Source organism: Cololabis saira, chromosome 17 (assembly GCF_033807715.1).
Source record: "Cololabis saira isolate AMF1-May2022 chromosome 17, fColSai1.1, whole genome shotgun sequence".
Lineage (NCBI taxonomy): Eukaryota > Metazoa > Chordata > Actinopteri > Beloniformes > Belonidae > Cololabis > Cololabis saira.
The window spans coordinates 682665-697664 of record NC_084603.1 but is presented as its reverse complement, the minus strand read 5'-3'; the positions used below and the strand labels follow the sequence as shown (position 1 = coordinate 697664).

General features: G+C 44.8%; 1 protein-coding gene across 1 annotated transcript in view; it reads right to left on the bottom strand.

The window, feature by feature from the left end:
• Nucleotides 1-906: 906 nt before the first annotated feature.
• Nucleotides 907-15000, bottom strand: part of yipf3 (Yip1 domain family, member 3) — a 16720-nt gene continuing 2626 nt past the window's right edge. Inside the window, exons 2-9 of the mRNA XM_061746031.1 lie at nucleotides 12143-12352; nucleotides 11603-11709; nucleotides 11455-11500; nucleotides 9170-9262; nucleotides 8059-8190; nucleotides 7407-7520; nucleotides 3437-3560; nucleotides 907-1070 (exon numbers count right to left, since the gene is read on the bottom strand). Of these exons, the coding sequence (XP_061602015.1) occupies nucleotides 907-1070; nucleotides 3437-3560; nucleotides 7407-7520; nucleotides 8059-8190; nucleotides 9170-9262; nucleotides 11455-11500; nucleotides 11603-11709; nucleotides 12143-12352 (990 nt within the window). The remainder of the gene's footprint in view (nucleotides 1071-3436; nucleotides 3561-7406; nucleotides 7521-8058; nucleotides 8191-9169; nucleotides 9263-11454; nucleotides 11501-11602; nucleotides 11710-12142; nucleotides 12353-15000) is intronic.

Sequence of the window (15000 nt, the reverse complement as noted above, 5' to 3'; positions counted from 1 at the left end):
GTTCTATCAGCTATAGAGAACAAAACTATATATATCCCCCTCACTAAAATAAGAAACATACAGAAACATATTTTCTCATCAACAAAACATGTTTTACATAAACATATCTATGTGAAATATCATTGATATCATATATCAAGTTTTTCAAGTAACAAAATAACATATTTGAACCATTTTCCAGATTTTTTCAGTTATTTTATTGTCTGAAAAATGGTTCAAATATGTTATTTTGTTAATTGAACATTTTTTAATTTGTTTTGTTGATGAGAAAATATGTTTCTGTATTTTTCTTATTTTTGCTAGGGCACTACCATGTATGTATTAAATAACATTACCTACCACTATTTTGGTTTTTATGGCTCGAACCGGCTCCATCTTTTTTTTTTTTGAACAAAACTTTATTGAAAATATACAAACTCTCAAAGAGCATGATGGACAAATAACAATTTAAATGCAATATGAAAAGAAAGGAAAATAAAAATAAAAAATGGCGATAAATGTAAAGAATACAAAAAATCAAGGTGCTCTAAGAATTAAAATGTGCATATGAATAACAAAATAAATTAAGCATTTAAATTCACATAATGGAGCATAGAAAAGGAGAGGAATTATTAAATTAGAATAAGAAATAACGTGCCGTGCCGCCCCCCCCTCCTGGTGTCTGAAGGGCTTTTATTGTGAAGGGCTGACGAGCTCTTCCCTGAGTCTGGTCTGTCAGGTTTCTCCCTGAGTCTGGTCTGTCAGGTTCAGGTTCCAGTGAGAGAAGGAGTCAGACTGAAGATCAACTTTATTTTCTCTTCACATGATCAGAACACAACAATGTACAAACTGGACCCAACTGGACCCCTTCACCCCCCGACCCCTCCTCCCCTCATCTGGCTCCTCCCCCCCAGATGCCCCTCCCCCTCAGTGGGTCCTCAGCGGCCCCCCCATCCCCCCCAGACCCCCTAGACCCCCCGGCCCCCCCAGAACCCCCATGGTAGCGTTGATCACCAGCTCCGGGACGTCTCTGGCCACTCTCTGCATCGGGGACAAGTTTGGACCTGGTCCTTCCAGAGAATCCAGGAGACCTGGAACCAGAAGAACCTGCAGTTAGAACCTGGACCTGGACCTGGATCAGGACCTGGTCCTGAACCTGAACCTGGACCTGGACCAGTGTTAGCGTCGCTCCATTGGCTACCTGTAAAATTCAGAATCCAATTTAAAGTTTTATTACTTGCATATAAAGCCCAAAACGGCTTAGCTCCGCAGCATTTACAAGACCTGATAGAGCCTTATGTTCCTGGCAGAGCTCTCCGTTCTCAGAGTGCAGGTTTACTCGTAGTTCCTAGAGTATCTAAATGTAGATTTGGAGGGCGGGCGTTCTGCTATCAGGCACCATTACTATGGAACCAACTTCCAATCTGGGTTAAGGAGGCTGACACCACCTCCACCTTTAAAACTAAACTTAAAACCTTTCTGTTTAGTAAAGCCTATAGTTAGTGTTTAGTAAACCTCTAGCTGGTGTTGGTAAATCTCTAGGTAGTGTAAACTCTAGTGTGTTAGAGTCAGTAGTCATAGTTGCAGCTATAGAACAAGACTATAATAGTTAGTCTCAAATATAGCTTGGTGGTAGATATGCTGCTATAGGCCTATGCTGCAGGGGGGACATGATCCAAAACGTACGAAAAAACGTACGAAAAAATGTACAAAAAAACGTACGGAAAAACGTACGAAAAAAACGTACAAAACGCACGAAAAAATGTACGAAAAAACATACGAAAAAACGTACGAAAAAACGCAAGAAAAATCGTACGAAAAAACGTATGAAAAAACGCACGAAAAACGGTATGGAAAAAAAATACGAAAGAACGTACGAAAAAAACGTACGAAAAAACGTACAAAAAAACGTACGAAAAAAACGTACAAAACGCACGAAAAAATGTACGAAAAAACATACGAAAAAACGTACAAAAAGACGTACGAAAAAACGCAAGAAAAATCGTACGAAAAAACGTATGAAAAAACGCACGAAAAACGGTATGGAAAAAAAATACGAAAAAACGTACGAAAAAAACGTACGAAAGAATGTACAAAAAAAAGTACGACAAAACGTACGAAAAAAACGTACAAAACGCACGAAAAAATGTACGAAAAAACATACGAAAAAACGTACAAAAAGACGTACGAAAAAACGCAAGAAAAATCGTACGAAAAAACGTATGAAAAAACGCACGAAAAACGGTATGGAAAGAAAATACGAAAAAACGTACGAAAAAAACGTACGAAAAAACGTACAAAAAAACGTACGAAAAAAACGTACAAAACGCACGAAAAAATGTACGAAAAAACATACGAAAAAACGTACAAAAAGACGTACGAAAAAACGCAAGAAAAATCGTACGAAAAAACGTATGAAAAAACGCACGAAAAACGGTATGGAAAAAAAATACGAAAAAACGTACGAAAAAAACGTACGAAAAAATGTACAAAAAAACGTACGACAAAACGTACGAAAAAAACGTACAAAACGCACGAAAAAATGTACGAAAAAACATACGAAAAAACGTACAAAAAGACGTACGAAAAAACGCAAGAAAAATCGTACGAAAAAACGTATGAAAAAACGCACGAAAAACGGTATGGAAAAAAAATACGAAAAAACGTACGAAAAAAACGTACGAAAAAACGTACAAAAAAACGTACGACAAAACGTATGAAAAAAAACATACGAAAAAACGTACGAAAAAATATACGACAAAACGTACGAAAAAAACGTACAAAACGCACGAAAAAATGTACAAAACGCACGAAAAAATGTACGAAAAAACATACGAAAAAACGTACAAAAAGACGTACGAAAAAACGCAAGAAAAATCGTACGAAAAAACGTACAAAAAAACGTACGACAAAACGTACGAAAAAAAACATACGAAAAAACGTACGAAAAAATATACGAAAAAACGTACGAAAAAAAACGCACGAAAAAAAAGTACGATAAAACGTACGAAAAAAGTATGAAAAAACGTAGGAAAAAACGTACGAAAAAAACGTACGAAAAAAAAGTACGAAAAAAAGTACAAAAAAACGTACGAAAAAACATATGAAAAAAATGTACGAAAAAAACGTTAAAAAAAAAACGTACGAAAAAACGTACGAAAAAAATGTTAGAAAAAACGTACGAAAAAAACGTACAAAAAAAAAACGTCCTTTTCCCTTCCTCTCTTCTCCATTTCCATTTTTATTTATTATAAATATCTCATAGCTATCGTTTTTGTCCATCGTTCCTGTAGTTTCTTGTTCCCCTTTTTTCTCTTTTGTGCATGTTTGCAGGCCGGAGCCTCGGGAGCTGCGTTTCCCCCCCTTATGATCCTGGTCCTGGTTCTAGACCAGGACCAGGACCATACCCCTCACACCCAGGACCAGGACCAGGACCAGGACCAGACCCCCCCCTTACCTTCCAGGATGCGGTGGTAGCTGAAGTGCAGGTACAGCAGGAAGCTCATGTGCAGCAGGGTCAGGGTTCCACAGAGGAGGAGACGAGGAGTCTGACCCACGGTCCTGGAGAGCAACGCTGCCACCTGGAGGACGGGAGGAACACCACAGTTAGAGGACATGGAGGACGGGAGGAACACCACAGTTAGACATGGAGGACAGGAGGAACACCACAGTTAGAGGACATGGAGGACAGGAGGAACACCACAGTTACACATGGAGGACAGGAGGAACACCACAGTTACACATGGAGGACAGGAGGAACACCACAGTTAGACATGGAGGACAGGAGGAACACCACAGTTAGACATGGAGGACAGGAGGAACACCACAGTTACACATGGAGGACAGGAGGAACACCACAGTTAGACATGGAGGACAGGAGGAACACCACAGTTAGAGGACATGGAGGACAGGAGGAACACCACAGTTACACATGGAGGACAGGAGGAACACCACAGTTACACATGGAGGACAGGAGGAACACCACAGTTACACATGGAGGACAGGAGGAACACCACAGTTACACATGGAGGACAGGAGGAACACCACAGTTAGACATGGAGGACAGGAGGAACACCACAGTTAGAGGACATGGAGGACAGGAGGAACACCACAGTTAGACATGGAGGACAGGAGGAACACCACAGTTACACATGGAGGACAGGAGGAACACCACAGTTACACATGGAGGACAGGAGGAACACCACAGTTACACATGGAGGACAGGAGGAACACCACAGTTAGACATGGAGGACAGGAGGAACACCACAGTTAGACATGGAGGACAGGAGGAACACCACAGTTAGAGGACATGGAGGACAGGAGGAACACCACAGTTACACATGGAGGACAGGAGGAACACCACAGTTAGAGGACATGGAGGACAGGAGGAACACCACAGTTACACATGGAGGACAGGAGGAACACCACAGTTAGACATGGAGGACAGGAGGAACACCACAGTTAGACATGGAGGACAGGAGGAACACCACAGTTAGAGGACATGGAGGACAGGAGGAACACCACAGTTAGACATGGAGGACAGGAGGAACACCACAGTTACACATGGAGGACAGGAGGAACACCACAGTTAGACATGGAGGACAGGAGGAACACCACAGTTAGAGGACATGGAGGACAGGAGGAACACCACAGTTAGACATGGAGGACAGGAGGAACACCACAGTTACACATGGAGGACAGGAGGAACACCACAGTTACACATGGAGGACAGGAGGAACACCACAGTTACACATGGAGGACAGGAGGAACACCACAGTTACACATGGAGGACAGGAGGAACACCACAGTTACACATGGAGGACAGGAGGAACACCACAGTTACACATGGAGGACAGGAGGAACACCACAGTTACACATGGAGGACAGGAGGAACACCACAGTTAGACATGGAGGACAGGAGGAACACCACAGTTAGAGGACATGGAGGACAGGAGGAACACCACAGTTACACATGGAGGACAGGAGGAACACCACAGTTACACATGGAGGACAGGAGGAACACCACAGTTACACATGGAGGACAGGAGGAACACCACAGTTACACATGGAGGACAGGAGGAACACCACAGTTACACATGGAGGACAGGAGGAACACCACAGTTAGACATGGAGGACAGGAGGAACACCACAGTTACACATGGAGGACAGGAGGAACACCACAGTTACACATGGAGGACAGGAGGAACACCACAGTTACACATGGAGGACAGGAGGAACACCACAGTTACACATGGAGGACAGGAGGAACACCACAGTTACACATGGAGGACAGGAGGAACACCACAGTTACACATGGAGGACAGGAGGAACACCACAGTTACACATGGAGGACAGGAGGAACACCACAGTTAGACATGGAGGACAGGAGGAACACCACAGTTAGAGGACATGGAGGACAGGAGGAACACCACAGTTACACATGGAGGACAGGAGGAACACCACAGTTACACATGGAGGACAGGAGGAACACCACAGTTACACATGGAGGACAGGAGGAACACCACAGTTACACATGGAGGACAGGAGGAACACCACAGTTAGACATGGAGGACAGGAGGAACACCACAGTTACACATGGAGGACAGGAGGAACACCACAGTTACACATGGAGGACAGGAGGAACACCACAGTTACACATGGAGGACAGGAGGAACACCACAGTTACACATGGAGGACAGGAGGAACACCACAGTTAGACATGGAGGACAGGAGGAACACCACAGTTAGACATGGAGGACAGGAGGAACACCACAGTTACACATGGAGGACAGGAGGAACACCACAGTTACACATGGAGGACAGGAGGAACACCACAGTTACACATGGAGGACAGGAGGAACACCACAGTTACACATGGAGGACAGGAGGAACACCACAGTTACACATGGAGGACAGGAGGAACACCACAGTTAGAGGACATGGAGGACAGGAGGAACACCACAGTTACACATGGAGGACAGGAGGAACACCACAGTTACACATGGAGGACAGGAGGAACACCACAGTTACACATGGAGGACAGGAGGAACACCACAGTTACACATGGAGGACAGGAGGAACACCACAGTTACACATGGAGGACAGGAGGAACACCACAGTTACACATGGAGGACAGGAGGAACACCACAGTTAGACATGGAGGACAGGAGGAACACCACAGTTAGAGGACATGGAGGACAGGAGGAACACCACAGTTAGACATGGAGGACAGGAGGAACACCACAGTTACACATGGAGGACAGGAGGAACACCACAGTTACACATGGAGGACAGGAGGAACACCACAGTTAGAGGACATGGAGGACAGGAGGAACACCACAGTTACACATGGAGGACAGGAGGAACACCACAGTTACACATGGAGGACAGGAGGAACACCACAGTTACACATGGAGGACAGGAGGAACACCACAGTTACACATGGAGGACAGGAGGAACACCACAGTTACACATGGAGGACAGGAGGAACACCACAGTTACACATGGAGGACAGGAGGAACACCACAGTTAGACATGGAGGACAGGAGGAACACCACAGTTAGAGGACATGGAGGACAGGAGGAACACCACAGTTACACATGGAGGACAGGAGGAACACCACAGTTAGACATGGAGGACAGGAGGAACACCACAGTTAGACATGGAGGACAGGAGGAACACCACAGTTACACATGGAGGACAGGAGGAACACCACAGTTAGAGGACATGGAGGACAGGAGGAACACCACAGTTAGACATGGAGGACAGGAGGAACACCACAGTTACACATGGAGGACAGGAGGAACACCACAGTTAGACATGGAGGACAGGAGGAACACCACAGTTAGAGGACATGGAGGACAGGAGGAACACCACAGTTACACATGGAGGACAGGAGGAACACCACAGTTACACATGGAGGACAGGAGGAACACCACAGTTACACATGGAGGACAGGAGGAACACCACAGTTACACATGGAGGACAGGAGGAACACCACAGTTACACATGGAGGACAGGAGGAACACCACAGTTACACATGGAGGACAGGAGGAACACCACAGTTAGACATGGAGGACAGGAGGAACACCACAGTTAGAGGACATGGAGGACAGGAGGAACACCACAGTTAGACATGGAGGACAGGAGGAACACCACAGTTACACATGGAGGACAGGAGGAACACCACAGTTAGAGGACATGGAGGACAGGAGGAACACCACAGTTACACATGGAGGACAGGAGGAACACCACAGTTACACATGGAGGACAGGAGGAACACCACAGTTAGAGGACATGGAGGACAGGAGGAACACCACAGTTACACATGGAGGACAGGAGGAACACCACAGTTAGAGGGGGGGGGGGGGGACAGTTGGGGGGTGGGTCGGGGCCCCGGGCCCCCCCGGGGCTGCTGGGTAACCTACCATTCTCAGCGTGGACAGTCCTCCCAGCAGCAGCCACAGGAAGTAGAACAGGAAGTGGAAGTGGATGTTGTAGGTGACGAACAGGACCAGGCAGTGGCTGAAGAGGCCGTAACCCTGGAAACAGAGACACACGGGGGTCAGATATGATATAAAACCCTGGAAACAGAGACAGAGGTCAGAACATGGGGGTCACGGGGGTCAAATAAAATAATAAAATGGAATTAAAAGAAATAATAAACAAGAGATAGAAAAAAGAAAAAAAATGTATACACTCATTCAAAAATAAATAATTAAATACATAAAAATAAATGAATAAATAAATAAATAAATAAATAAATAAATAAATAAATAAATAAATAAATAAATAAATAAATAAATAAATAAATAAATAAAAAGAAAATGTATACACTCATTCAAAGAAAAATAACAAAAAATAAATAAAATGACAAAATAAATACAAAAAATATAAACATAAGAAAAATGAATAAATAAATAAAATAAAAAAATGAAATTAAAAGAAATAATAAAAAATAAACTTAATTTTTTTTTTAAATGTATACACTAATTCAAAAATAAATAATTAAAAAATACACTCAATCCGGGAGTTCAGCCCCCCCCCCGGGGACCCCCCCCCAGGGCCCCCAGGTCTCACCAGCAGGGACAGCGTCTGCAGGAAGGTGATCTGGGAGTTGAGCAGGTAGGCCAGGAAGTAGATGAAGGAGGAAACTCCCAACCAGTAACCGAAGCAGGTGCCGATGGCCGTTCCCATCAGGGTTCCCTCACGCTAAAGATACACACACATATAAATGTATAAATATATAAACACATTAATACACATTAACACACACACATTAATACACACACACAGACAGGTTAGCCCCGCCCACACACATGCTTGTCCTGTCGAGGACGTTGAAGATGCTTCATAATTGGATTTATGATAGCAGGATTTCTCCTAATTGGAGTGGGGGGATTCCTGGTCTACCGACAATCGCGTAAGTCGTCGACAGCTGTTCTGGCTCTTTCAGAGCTGCCGGACATGGCTGAAGGATCAAGCAAGGCTATCAACACTCAGACTTTAACGCTGGGGGAGCAAAGCCGTAAACTGGATGTGATTCTTGAACAGAATCTCAGGCTGGCGGCGTCTTTGAGCTCATTGGTAAGATGGATAAGACCTTGGAGAAGTTGGAAGCTCAGCTTGGCGGGAAGTGATCACAAATCGTCTGATTGGAGTCGCCATTGATGAACCAGAGACTGAAGGCAGACAGAAAATTACTGAGTCTGTTTTCAATATAATTGTTGATTCTATAATCTGACCTTGACAGGGCGGTTTGGCCGATCGCTCTGGTCACAATCTCCCTGGTGGAATGTAAACAAGGGACTCTGCCCCCACTAGCCCTCCCCTCTCAGGAACATCTGTGGACCTGTTTCAGAACTGACCGAGCCGTCTGATAACATCAAGGACATTGGCTGAGGAGCAGCTCTGAGAGAAGTTCACGGACTTACCGCTACACACACTTACTGATAACCACCTCCCTCAACTCAACGCCTTCCTCGGCCCCCCCTCTTATCAGCCCCCCCATCAGTCTCCGGGTTTCGATCGCCACAAAGCCGTGGCCCCCACACACACATGGACATGTTAGCCCCGCCCACACACACATGGTTAGCCCCGCCCACACACACACACGGTTAGCCCCACCCACACACACACGGTTAGCCCCGCCCCCGGGTCACCGGCCGGTCTGAGCGTGCTCAGTACTCACGATGACGGTGCCGGACGTCTTCATGCCGTGCAGCAGGATGGCCACCAGCGTGAAGACCAGCATGAGCGGCCCATACAGCTCCCCGGCGATCTTCTGCAGGGAGGAGACACCTGAGAGGTGAGAGGAGGCCCCGCCCACCTGGGGAGGTGGGAGCTGGCCCCGCCCACCCACCCTAACCCACACATGGCAGGTGAGGCCCCACCCACCCTAACCCAGGTTCAGGGTTCCTACACATTTTTCAAGGTCAAATTCAAGCACTTTCAAGGGTCATTTTCAAAATCTTCCAGCACCTTAAGCCCCGTTTCCACATAGCCGGGTATTTACGAAAAGGGATATTTCCCCCTCTACGTTTTGAAAAATTCCATCGTTTACAAAATCTCTTCGTTTACACGTACCTGCATAAATATCTGTTAAGGTGCTATGAGCAGCCAAACCTACAGGGGGCAGTGTAACAAGAAGATAAAGTCATGCTAGCCAATCAGAGTCCTGGAAAAAAACATCAACAAATGACACGAGTAACTTCCAGTTACTTCCAAGATGAACCAGAGTCTTTGGTTTGGAGTGACAGAGAAGTGGAGTTACTTTTAAGTGTGACTTTAGAATATAAAACAGGTAAAATACAAGAAAATATTGACGGTTACAAACTAATTGTAACCACAGGTGTCACTCATGACGCTGGTGACGTTTCTGTCTCATAATGTGACGTTCTGAAGAATAAATGTCCGTTTCTCTCCGTTTACAAGCAAACGTGAAGACGGAGGTTTTAAAAATCTACACTTTGGACGTAGTTTTCAGAAATGATGGTTTTTGGTGAATTTGAGCTTCGTTTTCCTGTAAATGAAAGAACAAAACGCAGGAAAACACCACCGTTTTTGCTCCATGTAAACGGGGCCTTAATCACTGGGGTAAAATATCTACAGGAATATTTATACTCAATTATTTATTCCTGCTTTTTATCTAATTATGTACATTGTATCGTGCTGTAAGCATCTAGTTATGTTTCATCGTACTGGTTTTATTTCTCTTTGTAATAACTAAACTATACGGTTGTGTTTTTGTTTTGTTTCTTCTTTTCCTGTAAAGCGACCTTGGATTCCTTGATTATCATCATCATCATCATCATCATCATCATCATTATTATTATTATTATTATTATTATTATTATTATTATTATTATTATTATTCAGTCTGATCCCAATTTGGTGAAAGACACAGAGTTAGAATTTCAAGCACTTAAACTAAAATTCAAGCACTTTTCAGACGTTGAAATAGGGCTGGGCGATATATTGAGATTTTAATATATATCGATATATTTTCAAACGCGATATGGTACGAGACAATATCGTTTATATCGATTTAAAATTATTATTTTTTTTTCACATTTTTAATTTTTTTTAATTTTTATATAGCTTATTTTGTGACAAATTGACTTGAATGTTTTATTTGAGATTGTCACAAATGTTTTGTTATTTGCACAACTGTCAACCTCAGTGGAAAAGTCTGCCTGTTACTGTCTACATTGTATTAATTACAGTGTATTTTAATTTAATTGTTATGCAGGAAAGGGATATTTGTTTTATTTTATTCAAGAAGCATTTTTATTCTATATATGCAGGCAGTTTATTTTTATTTCATTTGTTTTATACATGTTGATATTGTGCAGACCTCTGTTAATAAAGGAACCTGTGTGACATTTGGCACGAGGCTTTGTATTAAAACTGACTGTTTTTTTAAGAAATGAAGCTAACAGAGATGCTAACAGAGATGCTAACAGAGATGCTAACAGAGATGCGAACAGAGATGCTAACAGAGATGCTAACAGAGATGCTAACAGAGATGCTAACAGAGATGCTAACAGAGATGCGAACAGAGATGCTAACAGAGATGCTAACAGAGATGCTAACAGAGATGCTAACAGAGATGCGAACAGAGATGCTAACAGAGATGCTAACAGAGATGCGAACAGAGATGCGAACAGAGATGCTAACAGAGATGCTAACAGAGATGCTAACAGAGATGCTAACAGACATGCTAACAGACATGCTATGCTATAATGCTTTGGGGGAAACCCCAATTACGTCACAGAAAAAATATGGATATATATCGAGTATCAACATTCAGCTAGAAAATATCCAGATATGACTTTTGGTCCATATCACCCAGCCCTAATTTGAAAACACAACATTGAAATTCAAACTCCCTGAGGTGAGTCCTGGCCCCGCCCACCTGGCAGGTGAGGCCCCGCCCACCCACCTGACGGTCACATGACCGACCCGAGGACCTACCTGGGGGAAGGTGATGAGCCGGATCGGAACCAGGGACTCCACCAACCTGGGGGGGGGAGACGTTAGCAGGAAACAGGAAACAGACGTTAGCAGGAAACAGGAAACGGGAAACAGGAAACAGGAAACAGGAAGGAGGGGCGGGGCCTACCTGCTGCGCACCTGCAGCGGCTCCACGTCGAAGTACGGACGCAGGATGTCGATGTTGGCGTAGAGGCTGAAGGCCCGGGAGGCCTGACGCTTCCCAGCCTGCCACACCTGGGGGTCAAAGGTCACAGTTCAGTTCACACGGTTCACCATCTTCACTTTGAACCAGCTCCAATTCAGTTCATTTCAATGTTTTTAGGTGATGAGTCGGAATGAAACGCCCCCCGATCCTAAAACTGTTCCCTGTATACAAACACGTATGGGGCTTGGTCGCCCAGGTGCATTCTGGGACGCGGCGGCCATGTTGGCAGCCTCGTGAGTGTAAACAAACAGCAGTGTGGTAGCACCAAGTGAACAGACGGAACGCAAAAAAAGATGTTAAACTGCTGGAAAGGAAGTGGAATTTAGCGGGAACCTTAAACAAGGAAGCGGAATATGGAGAAAATAACGATTATTAAGGGTTTAGATCCATATGAAATCCCTACTAAAGAGTGGAGCTCCAATGAGGTTTTACTGCTGCAGTTCTGCAGAACCACCGTCTCACCTCGTCGGCCACCTGTCTCCCCAGCTGGCCCTTGAGGCCCTTCATGCCCAGGAAGTCCCCGTCGTTAGCCTCGTCGTTAGCCTCGTCGTTAGCGGTAGCCTCCTCCACCTCCTCCTCCTCCGTCAGGCGTTGGTGCATCTCCCCCACGTCCTCGAAGCTGGAGCCCGACGTGTCGTCCATGTTCTCCATGTCGATGACGGCCGAGCCGCCCTGAACAATAAATACATAAAATAATAATCATTACAAAATATGGAAGAACAAGATGCTCATTAAGTATAATCGTATTGTTTATTTAGGCCCTGTCCCAATCTCCCCCTACCCCTCGTTTTCAGCCCTAAATGTTGCTTGTTCCCGTGAGGGTACTGGTTCCCAATTCCTCTTTACACCTAGGGGGAGTGGAGAAAACTAGTGTAGTGTCTGAATCTGTCCCTACGGATCGAGGGATTTCTGATCCTCACTAGCTGATCTAGGGACAAAAAAATTTCCCAGATCTCTTTGCTGTGTGCAGACGTTAAAATACTGGCTAAAATGCTGGCTAGGCGCCTGGAGAGGGTCCTGCCAACTATCATCGCTACAGACCAAACAGGATTCGTAAAGAACAGACAATCCTTTCACAATGTCCGACGTCTGTTTGATATTCTGTATTCATCGACAACCTCTGATGACCCTGAGCTGGTCATTTCTATGAATGCCGAAAAGGCGTTTGACCGGGTGGAGTGGCCGTACCTGTTTTACACTCTGAAACGTTTTGGCTTTGGCGATACATTTATTTCTTGGATCAAACTTTTGTACACGTCCCCCCTTGCTTGTGTTCGCACAAACAATGACTATTCTGACTATTTCTCCCTCAGTCGTGGTACCCGTCAGGGCTGCCCACTCTATCCACTACTTTTTGCAATTGCCATTGAACCTTTGGCGGTAGCCCTCAGGTCCAGTCAGATGGTTGGCATCTCAAGAGGGGGCATAGAACATAAGCTGTCCCTATTTGCGGATGACCCTAACCCTGTTGGGTGTCCTACCCACTGGCCTTTCACTGCCGTCCCACTTTGCTGAGCTTGTTGCCTTTCTCACATTGTTAGCAAGACGTGCCATTCTGATGCGGTGGAAACGCCCCTACCCTCCCTCTCATTCTCAATGGATTAAAGACGCCCTGCATTTTATGAGACTGGAAAATATTAAATACTCTCTTCGTTTCTCCGAACGGAAGTTCCATAAAATATGGCGACCCTTCCTAGATCATGTCAGATCTCTCCAATTAGAGATCGACCCTGACATAGACAACCTAGTCTTGCTGCCCCCCACGCACGCACGCACGCACGTTTTTATTAATTAATTTATTTTTTTGCATTTATGCACGTACTTGTGTTAATTTCGTTTTTACTTGTACGGGAGGGTGGGGGTGGGAATTGGGGATAAAACTGCCTCTTTTTTGGTACCCTGTTCCACGGTATTCATCTCAGTTTCTCTCTGTGTAGGTGGTGTATTGTATATTTGTATGCTCAAAGTTTCATAAATAAATCATACAAAAAAAAAAAAAAAATTCCCAGAATGCTTTTCGTCGTCATTTGCGGACTGAATCAAAAAAAACAAACATGGCGGACATTTCTTATTTTTTAGTGAATTTTGAGTTAGTTTCTGCATAAAAATGCATTTTGATTACATTTCTAGCGAGAAATATTTTTTACTTTCATAATATTCACTCAGTGAATGTACATAATCACTCGCTTGCCCGTTGTTGCAAAGATCACGCCAGAATAAAGGCTGATTTATGGTTCTGCGTTACAACGCAGAGTCTACGGCGTAGGTTATGCGGCGGCGCGCGCCGTACCCTACACCGATTTAACGTGGAACCATAAATCAGCTCTGGAGCCGGCAGTCAGAAATCTCTAAATTTTCTGAGCAAATTTCTTAACAGGCGTAGCTACAACTGTTAGATTTCATCTATTAAACCAACATTTATCTTCCTAAATGATTTATTTCAGCCAGCGGTAATTCTCCACAGAGATGCAGGTTTCTCCCCCGGGACGACGGCGCTGGGTTGACCCGGCCGTGAGCTGCTGCTGTTACCATGGTAACAGCTGCTGCTGCTCCCCGGGGCCGGCGGCTCTTCTCATCCCCGTAAACATCAGATCAAATTTCCTACCAGGCGTTATTTGGATAAACTGAGCCCAGGTTGGGGATCTTAACAGTTACTTTTACGCCTGAAAAAATATTAAAACTTAATTAAGTGGCATATTAACAGCGCTACAGCTGAAATTAAAACAGCTTTTATCTCTGGGCTTCCTGATATGGTGTGACGTTTGTGCAAACGTAACTACGCAGTGACATAGCAGCTAAATTTAGGGGTGTTGCTGAAAAGTAGGAGTAGTGGTACCCCTTTTCCACCAAGCTGGTTCCAGTGCTGCTGCTAGAGCCGGTTCGCGGTTGGTTCTAGTAAGAACCGGTTGAGAACCGCTTGCTTTTCCACCAGCTGGTGCTAGCCTGCAGCTGGCCAGAGAGCCACGTCATCACGTTATTGTGTACGTCACCATCTCCCGGTACAACTAGCGCCAAATTCAGTCACCACAACAAAGATGGAGGACTACGCTGTGCTACACAGGTTGTTTCCTCCACGGACCCCTGCTGCTTCTGTTTTACATCCATTATTAAATAAATGGATGTAATAATAAAAGAGTCTGCTAACTTTACCGCCGTCTTCAACGCTCGATCCATTTATTTAATAAAAATTCCCGGCCCACGAGGACGCCTCCCAGCCCGCGGTTCTGGTTCCGCGTTACACCAACGCAGAGCCTACGCCGTATGTTACGTAGCAGGAGAGGAGAGGAGAGGAGAGGAGAGGAGAGGAGAGGAGAGGAGAG